The sequence below is a fragment of the Squalius cephalus genome (assembly GCF_949319135.1).
Source record: "Squalius cephalus genome assembly, chromosome: 1".
In the NCBI taxonomy this organism is placed as follows: Eukaryota; Metazoa; Chordata; class Actinopteri; order Cypriniformes; family Leuciscidae; genus Squalius; species Squalius cephalus.
Window position 1 is genome coordinate 39,468,017 of NC_137122.1, and position 14,875 is coordinate 39,482,891.

The 14,875-nt window shown below is 38.2% G+C and overlaps 2 protein-coding genes across 10 annotated transcripts in view; one reads left to right on the forward strand and one right to left on the reverse strand.

Annotated features, from left to right (window-relative positions):
* The first annotated feature begins 724 nt into the window (after positions 1 to 724).
* On the forward strand, positions 725 to 3,597 carry LOC307151650 (apoptosis regulator BAX). Of its 2 annotated transcripts, XM_079859764.1 has the most exons (6): positions 725 to 1,244; positions 1,351 to 1,381; positions 2,033 to 2,188; positions 2,484 to 2,616; positions 2,747 to 2,839; positions 2,931 to 3,597. In XM_079859764.1, exons 1-6 carry the CDS (start codon positions 1,235 to 1,237, stop codon positions 3,078 to 3,080), a joined length of 573 nt encoding a protein of 190 aa, XP_079715890.1. In that variant the 5' UTR covers positions 725 to 1,234; the 3' UTR covers positions 3,081 to 3,597. The 2 variants fall into 2 exon arrangements, with proteins under 2 accessions (XP_079715890.1, XP_079715891.1); XM_079859765.1 differs by lacking the exon at positions 1,351 to 1,381 and having other exon boundaries at positions 1,053 to 1,244; positions 2,931 to 3,480.
* Positions 3,598 to 7,345: 3,748 nt separating this feature from the next.
* The window catches only part of kcnc3a (potassium voltage-gated channel, Shaw-related subfamily, member 3a), a 67,900-nt gene continuing 60,370 nt past the window's right edge, over positions 7,346 to 14,875 (reverse strand). For 3 of the 8 annotated variants that reach the window (XM_079856984.1, XM_079856990.1, XM_079856987.1), the window contains exon 5: positions 13,170 to 14,456. In XM_079856984.1, coding sequence (XP_079713110.1) covers positions 14,284 to 14,456 — 173 coding nt within the window. In that variant the 3' untranslated portion in view covers positions 13,170 to 14,283. Of the gene's footprint in view, positions 8,473 to 9,256; positions 10,786 to 12,456; positions 12,491 to 13,169; positions 14,457 to 14,875 lie in introns of those variants that run through there. The other 5 variants (XM_079856985.1, XM_079856983.1, XR_013819660.1 and 2 more) reach the window with 4 other exon arrangements.

The window sequence follows — 14,875 nt, forward strand, 5'->3', positions numbered from 1 at the left end:
GAGCACTTAAGCTATTTAGAATTGTATCATATGAGGGGCTAAGACATTTGGATCATAATAAAACATTATGCAGATGGTAAATTATCAGAAAGTGTCCCAATTTACCAGTATTCACCCTATATATATATATTTTTTTTTTTTTTTTATTAAGATTATTTAGTAAGCCTGCATAAAAGGAAGAAATGGTCACATCTTCATGACAAATTCAATAACACAAAATAATAGTCTCAAAAGCTTTAGATTTATTCACTATTAACAACCATAATAATAATATAGATAATATAGATATACAGGGTTTCAGGGCTTCTTTAGCACTAAATCCCCCCAAAAAACATGTTGTACTACATGTATACGTGTGAAGACGTATGAATTATGTTACCTAGGTGACGAGGATGTCTCAGTCGTTTTGTGTAAGTTCAAGTACGAAACAGGGAAGGCTATGGCTATGACTAGATAGCAAATGCTAGACCTCTCTCTCAGGTCCCACATGTCTCAGTCAGACATCAAATCAATAAAATATGAGCCTTTATAGACATAGTGTTTAGTATCCTACTTATTCAAACAACAAATACCTTTGTTTACCCTTGCAAAACTTCGTTCAGCTGCTGTCTTCTGTGCGGCTGGGATGCTGCGGAACTGCGGTGTTATCAGGTTTAACGTTATAGGCCCTACTGACAGTTTGAGCATCGAACAAGATTTACACAAGCTCTTTTTAAGAACTTTCATTGGCTAAATATTTGTAAAACAGACCGACAGACGTAAAGGGTGACCAATAGCATTGATTTATTGAAGAAGAAGAAGAAAACACCACCATCAAAAAAAGGGCACTTCGTGTGTAAGGGCAAAAAGGGCATATGTGCTCTGCACAGGTTGAGCCCTATACCTGTGCACGTGCCTGATATGCACAAACACACACACACACATTTCTTCTGAGCTAAGTGTCTTGTGAATTAATTACTTTGAGGATGACTGCTACGTGTGGATTCGATTTGTTCGACAGATGGAAGAAATGCAGCAAACGAACTTGTTTCGCTTTTATTTTCACTTAGCCTACAGTGAGTGAAGATGCGGACGATAGCAAGACGCTAGACCTGTTAGAAGTCTGCGTCACGTTTTGTAGCCTATAATTATTGACGTAAAAGCAAAGGCCATACATAGATACACTTTCATTTTGTTTTGTGAAGTGACCATCAAAACATAGGACCAAAGAGGAAGACAGAAAAAAGAAGCGCTCATGGCATCAGGTAGGCTATTCAGCCAAGTTAGCCTACTAAACCGGCCTTTGCCATTATTTCCTGTGCGCTATATCATGAAATCCAGTAAAGTGACATTTACTTTTGTATCTCTTAGATGACCAGTTTACAAACAATCTTGTACTTCGGTAAGTTTCACATACATATTTGTTTGTAGGCTAGCCTATATCGAAATATTTGTCTGATGTTGTGCAGACAACTTTGTAAATGTATACCTGATAAATAAATTGTACTTGTAGTCTTAAGCCCATTTAAAAAAAGTATAGGCTATAATTTTTTTTTCACAATCAATGTCACTTCAAAACCTAGCCTACACATAATAATTTAACCTAGATTCATATTTTATATGTTATTCGTTTGTGCCATTTTTATTGGCATTCATTTTAAGTACTGAATAAAGTATTAGGTTGCTATTAGTTTCGTTTCGTTATCACCTTAATTTTCACGTAAGAGTGGAAATTAAATGTGTCTGGCTTCCGTGTCATCCGCTTCCAGTTATTTTTATAGGCCTACCAAAAAAAAAAAAAAAAAAATCGTTATGCTGCTTGATATTGCAAACTGGTGTTTCTTAAACTATTATTTTAATGTATTGCCGTAATTATAAACACCCTGGTTTACGTAGCGCAAATAGTTTCCCTATTTACAGCATTTTGTTATTCTTCTCGTTATTTCCCTATAGCGGCTGAATCGCAATACATTCACAGAAAATAGCTTCCGCGTAGAAAAATTAGGTGGATAGGCTATATCAATATAACGATGCTTTCACAATATGTTTTCAGATCAGTAAGGGACCAGGTACAGAGGGCGGGAATATGTGCACCGTCTCTTCCTGAACCGCAGCGAATGAGTGATGAGAAGGAGGAGCTCTTGGATCAGATGGCTAAAGTCATCATAACCATCGGCGATTGTGTCAATAGGGATACAGAATTTAAGAAGTTAGTATCGAAAGGTCTTTCTGAAATGCGAGTGGATTACTGTATGTAGCCTATTATAGAAGTCTGTATAAACAATATTATAATTAGAGGTAGTTTAAGAAATAAAGTTGTGAGAAATGAGTCACAATTATAAGAAATGCCAATTTTGAAATATAAGTCACAAATGAAAGTAGCAATTACAAGAAAAAAAAAATAATAAGAAAAATTCGAAAGAAAAAATCTTATTATGGAAGTGGGATATGGGCTTCAAGAATAATGAATTGTTATTAAGTATAGCCTATGTGTTTCATTTTAGCATGGTTGATGGGTTTGCACAAGTGATGGACAGACAGAGTTTTCAGAGGCTTGGAGACAAAGTGTTTGCTGATGGCATCACCTGGGGGAAAATTGCTACTCTGATCTGTGTTGTTGGAAAAGCAATCGTAAAGGTAGGCCTGTGCAGTGCTTTCTTTACCTATACCATCATTTGTGTGTTTCAGTGCCCAAAGTGTTAAAGCTTTGTGACCAGATGTGTGGTTGCACTTTGATACTTGTTTTTTTTTTTTTTTTTGCATATAGATTCTTTCTGATTATGTCTCAGGAATAGTGTCTTGGACACTGGATTACTTCAGGGATAACTTGCTGTACTGGATCTGCAATAGAGGAGGATGGGTACGATTTGATTAACATGACAACACTTGTATTAACAAAGCATTGATGAGACACATAATAGTCATTGATCAACTCTTTTAAATACCTTCAGATCAATAGTATCTCTTCCTTGGCTCGTTACTCCTTTGAGCAAGATTTCGGTTCCTCACCCAGCCCGATCTCCCTCTCCTCTGGAGTCCTCTTCATCAGCGGAGTACTGCTGGGTGGCCTCATCGTCTGGAGACTAAACAGAGTTGCCTGAGGAGGGTCAGTGGAGGAGTGATGAAGTAGAAGGGTTTACAAATGCATCTGAATTACACAAACATGGTTTGATGACTGAAAATAAGAGAAGAAAAGGCTATATGCACAAAATGTGTAAAATAATGTAGTGTATGAAAAGACAGGAATTACAGATGTACTGCATGTGATATTTATTGTGCATCTCTCAGTCCGTGTCCGTGAGGAGGGATAAAAGAAAGATGAAGGATGAGGGCCCTTTTCTTACATTTAAGCACATCCAAAATGGCACAATCACCAGCAAGACTTGAAATATCATATGGTGCCAAGAGAATTGTTCACTGTAATTTTGATGGAGCTGTTATAAAACTCTACCTCATGCAACCGTTTTAACTCTATGCATTTTTATTGAAATAAACTCTTTTAATAAAACAACAAATTCTGATCTCACCTGTGCCTAATTGAAAAATGGTTTGGTTGTGGATCAGTGTGCAATGGTTTGGTTGTGGATAAAATAACTATGTACTATAAATATGGTGTACAAAAATGATATTGTTATGTTTGAAATTTAATTGTTTCAACTTTCTCAATAATGTAGATTAAGAAAGCCCAATGCCCTTGCCTCAAAGCCATGATGATACATGTAAGAGAATTATTATTAAAAAATCAATTTGCTTATAAGCATGTGAAGGAAATACATTTATTTTAAAAATAATTAAAAATAAATCAAATGAAAATAGGTAAACACACTAATTATTCTGTAAATGTGTTCTTGGATCCCAGAGTAACATGAAGAAATCACAACATTTGAAGAATCACACAGGACACATGTTGAAAATTTTGGCATGAGCTTTTAACATTTTTATTGACTTTTTGATAACTTTTTCTTTTTAAATTGGATTTCTTTTTTCTAATAGTTTTTTTTTCCCTATCTAATGGAGAAGATTTGATCAGGTAGGTTAGCATTCACGTTCAAACTTTCATACTTTTAGTAATATAACGATTTTTAAGTCTCAGTTTTCACAAACTCTGTTAAATTATTACAGTTTATTAATTTTTTTTCTTTATACATTTCAAAAATATAAAAGGTAAATAATAAACATTCCATTGAAATATATTTTATACAGTTCTTGATATTTTTTTTTCCCTTTTTTGTATGACAATAAAATTGTATCCAGCATCAATCTTAATAGCATAGAACTCATCCATTTCTTTTAGGGACCTTCTCTTTCTCACTGGCCTCTCTTTCTAACTCTCTGCCTCTCTATCCCTGTTTCTTAACCAGGGGAGTTTGGGGAGGGGAGGGGAGGGGGGTGTATGGTTAGGGTTGCGCTCAGCAGTAGACACAGCAGCTCCATTAGCTGTGATAGTGCAATGAATTTCCCCCCTTTAAACAAGCTACATAAAGTAATTAAAGTATAAAATGACAAAATACAAAAACAGATAGTGCATATTGGGCCAAACTATAACACATATACAGACACATGCAGTGAAAACTGAGTTCCTGCAGGGTGTTTTGTTGATATCTGCCCTCACAACTGCTGCATCTGTTCCGCTCTGAGTCTGTGGAAGCTCTGATGAATGTTTACTACAGATACACAGACATCACATTTACAAATATCATCTTGAAAACGATATATAAACATATTAATATAGTCTTTCGAAATGGCTAGCATATAGCCAGAACTTACATTTGCTACGGCTACATTTTGACGAAAAAGGGAAGGGTGAGGAAACCTAGAAACAATATGTTCTTTCTTCCTCTCTAAGTGTCTCTGAGAGAGCAGTCGCAGAGTAGAGAGCCCAGGTGAAAGAGATGGTTACCTCATTCTGGCCATTCACAAATTATTCACAAGTTATGTCCTCATTGTATTCCATGCATGCATTATAATTCAACTTCAAACAATATGATAGAAAAACACAAGAACAAGGGATGCAAAAAAGCTTCTTCCTCAAAAATTGAGAAGGAGAGGGAACAGATGAGAGAGTGGGAGGGGATGCAAACAGGAAGTTGAGAAAGCGTGGAGACTGATTCTGGCTTTGTTCTGCTCCTCTCTGATATGTTTTGTATTTGGGTTTCAAGTAAAGGTATGTGACCTGTCAGCCATCTGGAGGGGTTGTGATCTCATTCACGCTAAGACAAACCCTCATGGGAAGCTTCTGCAGAGAAGTCTTCAATTGATGTGGCTGTTTACATACACATTCAGGGAACAGTTTCAGGCACACTGGGTTTCCTGTTCGGGATGAGATGAACATGTCCCCCCAATTCCTAATGACAATGAGAAAAAGGTGGACCTCCATCATTATTGCTCCAAAACACCATCCAATTTGACTTTATGAACGACCAGAGAGGTACACATTATCTTAACCAGTCAGTAAATGCTTGTGAGATGCAATTTAGAACTGAGTACCATATATAAAATAAGTTCTGGTTACATATATATCCTACATACCCTCTGAGATGAGTATATGATTACATATAAATGTATATGCGAACTCGAAAAGTGCACGAGTGTCTTCCTGTACCCTGAAGCATGCAGGAGAGACGTTGCAGAAGACGTAAAACAGACCTTACATATTAACCGAGAAGGAAAGGGAATTCAGTGCACCACTAAAGAAAGCGACATGGCTACTACAGCTGCACACGTCTGTCGCACCTTCAAGCTACTTGGGCCAGCTGCTAACGTTTGAAGTAACACTACACGGTCAGCAGATAACGCTGGCTCTTGTGGTGATGGAGCTGCATCTGTGTCGTTTTCCCTCCCTGGACACACAGCACCGGTAAACAGACACCAGCCAGCTGGCCTGAGCACATGGCATATGTGTGTGTGTTTGTGTGTGTGTGTGTGTGTGTGTGTGAGCTGCTAAGGTCTTGCTTAGGTGTTGCATAGGTAGTTACTAAACTAAGCTTACATCAGATTCTGAACGATGAATGCTGAAAGAACACAGTCATGGGGTTTCAAGAAAACAAATGACGCTTAAAGTGACATAAAACAATGTAAACATACTCTAACACCTAACCAGACTTCAACAAGAACTTCCACTTTTGAAAAAAGGTGGTTCAGGTCTTGTTGCTGAAACAAAGAAGACAATAAAAAGGTCTGAACAAACAGTCAAACAGTTGCTCACATGTGTAACCTATGATGTAAAAGAGATATTGGTGGAATCATGGCCTCCTCTCACGCAGGATAATGTTAATACTAATGCTAATATCAGAAATATGCCGCTAAGTTAATAAGAAAGTCCATTTTGGTGTGGCATGGCTGGTTTTAGTGGGTGATCAGCATATGTGATACTTTTTTGAAACTTTTGTAATAAAATCTAGTAATCCAGAAAAAAACAAAACAAAAAAAATCTTGTCAAAACCTTGCAAAGCTCTGTACCACCCAAAATAATTCAGAGAATAAATGAAATGCTAATGTCAACATCTTAAACAAAACCAAGACAACTTAAGAACTCCAAAACCATGTTCAGCATGTTCTCCTGCTGAGCACCTTTGAGCTCAGACAGTGGCGCTACTCTCACATTATGGCTTCATGATTGGACAATAGTGCTTTGCGATGTAAGGTCTCAAGACACAGCACATAATGCTAATGTTCGCTAGATTGATATTGAGCGGCTCACTTTTGATGGATAAAGCTTTGATTTTACCCACAGCATGTGGATGAAATAAAAAGAACAAACATGGCAAAACAACTCAAAACTTTCCATCAGGACTCAACATAAAAAGAAAACTTCACCCACAGCCTTAAAATCCCCTTCCACCTTGCTCTTTAGACCCATAACCGTCAAAAGAAAAGAGCCCTGTAGGTGTCGGAGGTCTCCAGAGGAGCTTTCGTGCCACTGCTGGAGGCTGCCATGACTGAGGGAGATCGTGAAGGGCAGAGCAGAGAGCCAGGAGAGTTCAAGTAAAGGGTGAAACGGTGGAGAAAGAGAAGGAAAGAAATGTCACTTGAAGCCATGGAGGGAGCAGTAGTTGTTGAAGGAGTTTGTCTCATCATTCAGCTAGACTCAGTGGGGTTTGTTTTTCTTTTATCCAACAAAACTGTGTGAATCTTGCAATCCCATATATTTTTACATTATTCTTTTTTATTCAAAAACAAAATATAGAGCCTCTCTTTTTTAAATATATTCTTTTTTTTCCTCTAAATTTAGTAGCATTTAGCATAAACTTTTATTGTTTCCATTTGATTTCGGTGTTTAGTGATTCCAAGCCCTCTAATTTGGGGTTCAGGGCTTGCAGAAGTCATGCAGTTTAGTCATGCTGGTAAACAAAGTGAGAAAAATGCATTTTTAATTTTCTCTTTTTTTCAGCTTTTGTCATAGTTCATCCAGTCCACTTAAAACCCCCTCTGTCCTTCATCAGGTGTCATGCACTTATGTTGTATTTTGTGTTCCCCACTTGAAGGTTAAGGACCTGCATTTTTCATCCGTGACCCCATCCACTTGTCCAGAGTCACCCATATTGTACTGTGCAAACAGAGCGGCCCTGTCTTCGATTTCCTCTTGCTCCTCTCAGCACGATCTCTACCATCTTTCTCTCTGTTTTGTTTTTTGATTTGTTTTTTTTTTGTTTGTTTTTTTCTCATTCATGCCATGCAGTTCATCTACAGTGGAACAGAAATGCTGAGATGCAGAGAGCTGAACTAAGAGAGAGAGAGAAAAGAGAGAGGCTGACGCTCTTTTCTTCATAGTGGACAAAGTCACCTTTCCGTGGGCCCTGAGAAGGACACTCTGAACAAAATTTTCCAATTAGATGAATGGGGAAACTGTTCGTACGATGTAGGAATATGGCAGGCCGATGACACTGCTGTCTATTTTCATTTAAAGCACGTGCAAGATCTCCAAAAGTTAGAGGAGTGGAAAAAGTTTGGCTGATAAACTGTTCGATCGAAGTGCTTGATGAACTCGCCTGTGAAAGTGTGGTTGAATTGCATAGCGTTGAAGAGCATGATGGGTATTTTTCCACACATTATTTGTATCTGAGACTGGATTGAGGGTTTTGTTGTCCACTTTCAGGTGCATTTATCTTGGTGGAACTCCCCACAAAAATAGTTCTCGTTACTTTAAAATTGCATCCATTTCAACCAGGAAGGGTCTTGCCAAGACATACTACAGTTTGTATGCTGAATCCCACCCTTTTCCCAAGGCTGGAGATCCTTGTAGGAAGAAAATGTGTTTAACATCCTCCCAGGGCGTGATATCTTATGTTTATTGCACCTATGTTGGGCGTTAAAATTAGTAATGGAGAGATGAGCGTTACAATGTTTTCTTCAAGTGGGATTAGCGCAGCACTCCTTTCATCTCTCGTTTTCTCTCTTTCGCCGTCTCTATTTCCTGCAGTGACCCTGGGGGTTGCCTCTGGACAGGTTTTGCAGTTGGGGAGCTCAGAAAAGGGGCAGTTCAGAAGCTCAGCACTGTAGGAAAGAAAGATAGAAAAAGAGGGGAATAGGAAAACGGAGGACAGGAATATCAGTATCACATCACACGTTGCATCGGCTCAATACAAACGCACTAAAAGCTACAGATCGCTAGAGGCTATCGCAGATGATAGTCGTTTCAGACTGTGCAACTGTGAGAGCCAAAGCTAAAGAAGCCAAACACATAATTTTTATTTTTCTTTGTTTTGGAGTGATGTCCAGAGAACATATTTTCATAAAGTCTCCTAAATACCAATTTAAAACAATGTAAATAAACAAAAAATCCAAGTGTACTCATAGCAAAGCCCATGTAACATGCGCTCAAAAACAAAATACACAAATGCAAGACTCTTGGAATCACACTCACAAAAACAAACACACACAAAGCTGAATAAAATTTCCAGTCGTTGAGGGCCACAAAAGCGTGGTTTTAATCTAGGTGAATCAAATCAACAGAATCAATTAACAATCATCGATTTTGTCAGCCCTCTAGGATGGACCAGAACAAAGCAAAAGCTCATTGTAGATCAGTGAACTCCTTCACACAAAGGGTGCGTCCCAAAACGACTCCCTATTCCCCATGAAGTGCCCTTTATTTTGATATTACCAAAAAGTGAAACTGGCATAGGGAATAGAGAGCGAGTGCACCATTTGAGCACAGCGCCAAACATTAGAAGAGCGGGAAAACAAAGTGTCACACAATAAAAACAAAACACTAAGCACACAGTCAGGCACATGAGAACACAGTGTGACACACAGAACACCATATGTACATTCTTACACTGAGAAGCGTTCAGCTCCCTTCCTCCTCTCTTTGCCTTTTTTCTTTCTTCCTCAAACTGTCCTCCATTTCACGATGCCTTTCTTCATTTGTTGACAATCCATCCCAATACTCTTTTCCCCAAACACACAATCTGTCCTTCTGACCCTCATGCTTTCATATCCTGATTTTGGTTGCGTCCTGATTGCACATAGTTTGTTTTTTTTGTAATCCACTTATGGCAGACCGTGTTTGAAAAGTTCTTTTTTAAATTATTTTTTTAAACAAATCACTGATTATTTTTCCTCAGTTTCTCATAATGTCATCTGGGCTTTTTTGGTTGTTATTTGGAAGCAGTAAGAGTTTGTAGTTTGGAATAAATGAAAGTGAACGATGAAATGACAAACTAAAGGAAGAGAAGGACACTGTGGAAAAAGAAGACTTGCAATGAGTGTTGGGGTCAAAAATGATTTCATATTTACACAGATGCATGTGTACACGTGGTGTTCATAACTTATCATCTCTCTCTTTGTTTTGAATGACATCATTTTGGAAGCACTGGTATAGACAAACAAAAAGAGATTTACCTGAGTAGTGACAGGGGAGCGTAAGTCTGACAGAGACAGAGAGGATACTGGGTAATGTCGCTAAATCATTTGAACTCGACCTGCTCTCCCCGTTTCAAATGCCACATTTGAATCAAACAATAGTTTCTGTGTTGTTAACTCCACATGCACAAGAGAATTATTTACATTGCCCTCCGTGATTGCATGCAGCCTCTGCTTACCAGGGTATTTGCTAACTAAGCTAACTTGTGGCAGGCCTGTCTCTTCCACATCATAACTTCAGGATTGAGATAAAGGGATGTAAGTGGAGCTGTTTCATCCACTCTGTCCACCCTGACTATGCCTTCACAGATAGACAACACACAGCAAAACCACAAAATGCACTAGGATGCTAAGTGCTAGCTATCTTGTATATGTGGAAACATGCATTGCTGTTGTGACTTATTAGCATCTTCTCTGCTCTGATCAGTGTTATTGTCTAGTGATTTTAGTTGTCAACAAACAAGGGAGAACAGGAAATCCTTCAGGTCAGAGTCTGTTAAAAATGTCTAATGTATCTTTTCTTGAATCTTATATATAACAGGTAAACATTAAGGGCTAAAAATCAGTATTCTTAGCCTCTAAAGTGACCAAAGAGTGCTAATGATCTACAACACCGAATGCTACGAACGTCAGTTCATCCCTCGAAAAACCAGCAGAGGGGGCTAGAGCTGAGGTTAACACAACAGCCAGGGGAAACAGAACAACCAATTCCCTCATTAATAATGCAAAACTAAGATGATTAAACAAGATTGATGATGTCATGAGATGAGAATACAAACTAAAATGGAGTTGCACAGGAGCTGATACTGGTTCAGGGGCTCAGGCGTTCGTATGGGAATGTTTTTATAAAGGAAGAAGTGGATTTTCTGTTCTAGTCTTAGTTCACAGTTACTGCTTCTTTTTGCATATATCTGATAAGCACTGGGCTTTCAGAATAGTTCTCTGTGAAAAGATGAAAAACAATAAATCATAAAATGACCATTTGCAATGCTTTTGATGTCTAACAGAGAAAATGAAATTAAATCAAACGTACATAGTTAAAGCACATTCAAAACCCCATATTCAATACAACAGTTGTAATGGTCTCTGCCACCCAATAGCATCTTGGCATGCAAAACTAAGCCCCCACCCCCACCCACAGCAATCAAGTCAAAAATGACAGATTGGTAACAAAACAGCAATGAAAAAAAAAAAATAGTTTGTACATTTGTTTCATGCAAATCATTAATATACATGTGCATATGAATATGAATATACACATCCATATGTACAAACAAACATATACATAAACCTTGTTGTTAAAATACATTTTCTTATCAAAACAGATATATAGACTTATAATTTCCTTATTGCTCGCAATAGAAATCCATGCATGTGGAAATTACAAAGTCAAACTTCAAAACTGTACATTTCATTAAGACCTGAACTATACAACCTCATAAAGAGCATAAAAACACAAAGGCAAAAAAAATTAAAAAATAAAGAGAGATGAAGAGGAGAGGGACATGGAAGAGACATAAGTGATGAGAAATAAAACAGTGTTTTGGCTGGACCTGAATCATACAGGGATTTTAGTCTCCCTCTTTCTCTCCTTCTAAATATACCAGGTCATTTGTCTGAATTTAAGGTAACACATAATGCACACTTGCTTGTTTTACAAGGCACCTTGTAACATACATTTTTAATAGACACCTTTTAAAAGAATTGTCTTTGCTGTGCAAAGACAAAACGCAGTTAATGCATATTTTCAAAATTGAGTTATAAGCAAAATCAGATCTCTTGTGATGGATGGGTTTGGCTCCACTATGAAAATAGTGTGGTGTAGTTACTGCATTTTGCCTTTGTACGGCTGGATGACCTGTTGGTTCAATAATAAAGAAAACACTTAACATCTACACTTAAATGTCTAACTGAACACTCCAGTTACACAAGCACACATGTGGTGTCACATCCATCCAGCAGATGGTCCCTCGCTCACTGTCCTGAGACCTTCAATGTATATGAAGCATGTACATAAAGCAGGGCAGCGCACACATGCAGACGACTAATGATTGGTGTTTTACTCATTCAAGCACAGAGCCACACATTAGTTTGCTGCTGCCATGCAGATGCTCCATGTAATCAACAACCTCCGTGATTTTCTTCACTATAGCAGTGAACGTCTTTAACCAAGAAAGAAGAGAGGAGGGAAAGAGGAGTGTAACAGGTAATGTGGCAGTAGCAAAAACACATGAAAACAAAAGAAAAGTATATTGATTAATTCAAAAGAAGGGTTACATATGAACTGTAAAAAAATAAAAAATAAAAAATTAGATATGGGTATGTTGCAGGACTATAAAATAATCAAAAATAAATAAATAATGCTACTTTGCGTTCTGATAAAAATGTATCACTTATACCCCAGGTTTTCTGTTGTTTCACATGGAGAGAAAGACAAGTAGAAGCTTTGTGAGCTGCCACTGCAGAGATATCTTCACCAGAGGTGTGTTTTGCATCTGTGCACTCAAAGATGCAGCAGATCGACACAAATCCCCCACACAGTGAAACATATGGCTCATATATCTGCATTACAGAGTTCATTTTGTCATATTTTCTTTTTCTTCTCTTACTGACCGCTGTCAATCCAGCATCCATTCAATGTTCCCTCCTTTATATTGGAACGAAGGTCAGCATCCAAGAGACAGAGCAGGCAAAAAATATATATAAACAGAGAAAGAAAAGAAGAGGACCATAGAGAAAACAAACTGAACTGATTCAAATACTGCATTCAAATAATAGGAATAACAGTAATCAGAAAATGGTTTAGAATGAGGGAGGGTGATGCTAATGATGGTGATGATGAGGATGAAAAGGTCCAGCTAATTCTTGCCCTTAGTAGGGAAACTTTAAGGTTCACCACAGCCGCAGGATTTGTGAATATGCAGTGAGGAGTGCAGTTCAGCTTGATATGTCTTCATATTTATGAGGAAGTACCATAGGAAAGGATATATTTTAAAGGAAGTTCCTTCATGCACTAGTATACAAGTTGGACAGGGTCCCGAAGAAGTGCAGAAGGTTGCAGGCCCTTAATAGGATGGCTACTTCTTATTTATTTTTTTGCCATGTGTCCAGACCACTGCTCTTTTCGTTTCGTGGTACTTGGTGTTGAATATGTAGAGAGTCAAAATACAAAAACCAACACATTAATTGTAGATCTCCATGCAACAGCACGGATATCCTGTCCTCCCAAAATGTCAACTCAAAACCGCCCGCGCAACTCCAAACCCCAATCCCAATCGCAATGTCCAAATGCTTAGTACAAAAATAGCCTCTTTTTTTTTTTTTTTGGTAATGATCAGTTCTCGGTCTCTCTGTTAAAGTTAATGGTTGTACATAGTAAAGTTTGAAGCGTTCATCGTCAACTCCTCAGGGTCAGAGGTCATCATAATAGTTGATATTGCACAAGAATGGTTTAAGCATTTTTCTTTGTCCTTAATAAAGAGCATAATAATAATAACAACGGTGTGAATTATATTTTCAAATACTGAGTGACAACAAATGTTGCTGTAGGAAATACTCTGTATGAATACTTGAGGCCTAAGTGTTCTTGTGTTATAATCATAATACTCATGGCCTGAATCACCAAAAACTCCTTCATCACAATCAAATCAGCCAAAATGATCCAATCCATTAATTCTCTACTGCAGGGCTTACTTGTAAGTTCAAATCAGTCCAGCATACAGTGCCTTCATTTTCAAATCTTCATAGCAGTTAAAGGGAATCGGGAGTTTAGATATATTCTACTTGCCTAATGGACATCTTTTCTTGCATGCACTTGAACTACTTGCATGTTGTCTGTGACCTATGACCTTTATCATTCCAAGCTTTGATATGAAGTGAATTTTTCAAGGCCTATAATGGTGTATCAAAGCTGATCTCAGCGACTCGCACTCAATGAATAAGCCTGCTGGATCACAGTCTCTTTTTTTTTTTTACAACCAGCAATCAGGCAGGAACGTGTGGGAAAGCCAACTACAGTCATTCAACTACAGGGAAAGATTTCCTACAGGGTACTCGTCGCTGCCTATGGACCAGTGAGGAGTTTTATCCTAATAATATTCAGTGCTTCTTTTTTTGTTTTTTTATCTTCAATAATAAGGCATAATCCGCTGAACGTTACAGCATATAATTGTTTTTAGTTGCCTGTCTGAAATATTGCCTGAAGTATATGTGATGAAGTCGTTTTAGTACTTAAAGCTCTAAATCCCTAAATAAATGTATCCCATTCCCTTTGAGGCACGACATATTAAAAAGAGTGGTGTGTACCCCCACCCTGTCCAGTCAATGGAGGAGCGGAGGTGTGAGTACTTAGCGTCGTTATCATGATTATTAATACTATTGCGGTATGACGTGCGTGAGGGTCTTTTTTCTGTTTATTTCGTTGCCTTTCCCTAAGATGTGCTACAGAATGGAGGGTATGGGGGATCGGCAGCGCCGCAGAGGGCCAGGGGACTCGTAGGGTTCGTAGGGTTCGTAGGGTGAGTTGTTGATGGGGGTGATGGGGGTCAGGCGCAGGGGGGCCCCTGTCATCCCCGAAATATTATTCAGGCTGCGGGACTTCTCGTAGCCAGCAGCTACAAAAGCGGAAATCCAGAGGGGATGAATGGTCAATGGATAGATTACATACATCAGAGAAAGATGAATGAATGGAATTATTATGGAAGCAAAAAATAGTTGGATTCATTCATGGTGAATGACAAATGTTTTATTTTTTAAAGTTCAGAAATCAGGGGAAAGGAAGAGAAGGAGAAAAAAAAATGGAAGGCAAAGAATGTCAAAATGAGATGGATGTAAATGACAGAAGCAGACAGACAGAAAGACAGACAGGGACAGACAGAGACAGAGACAAGGACAAAACAGGAAAATGAGAGTTATGAAATGTCATCAAGTCAAATTCTTTTTTGTTGTTGTTGTTATGGCACAGCAGTAATAAAAAAACTCCCTTTAGTCGCAGCCACATACAATTTTCAGGGAGAGATAAGAGCAGATGTGT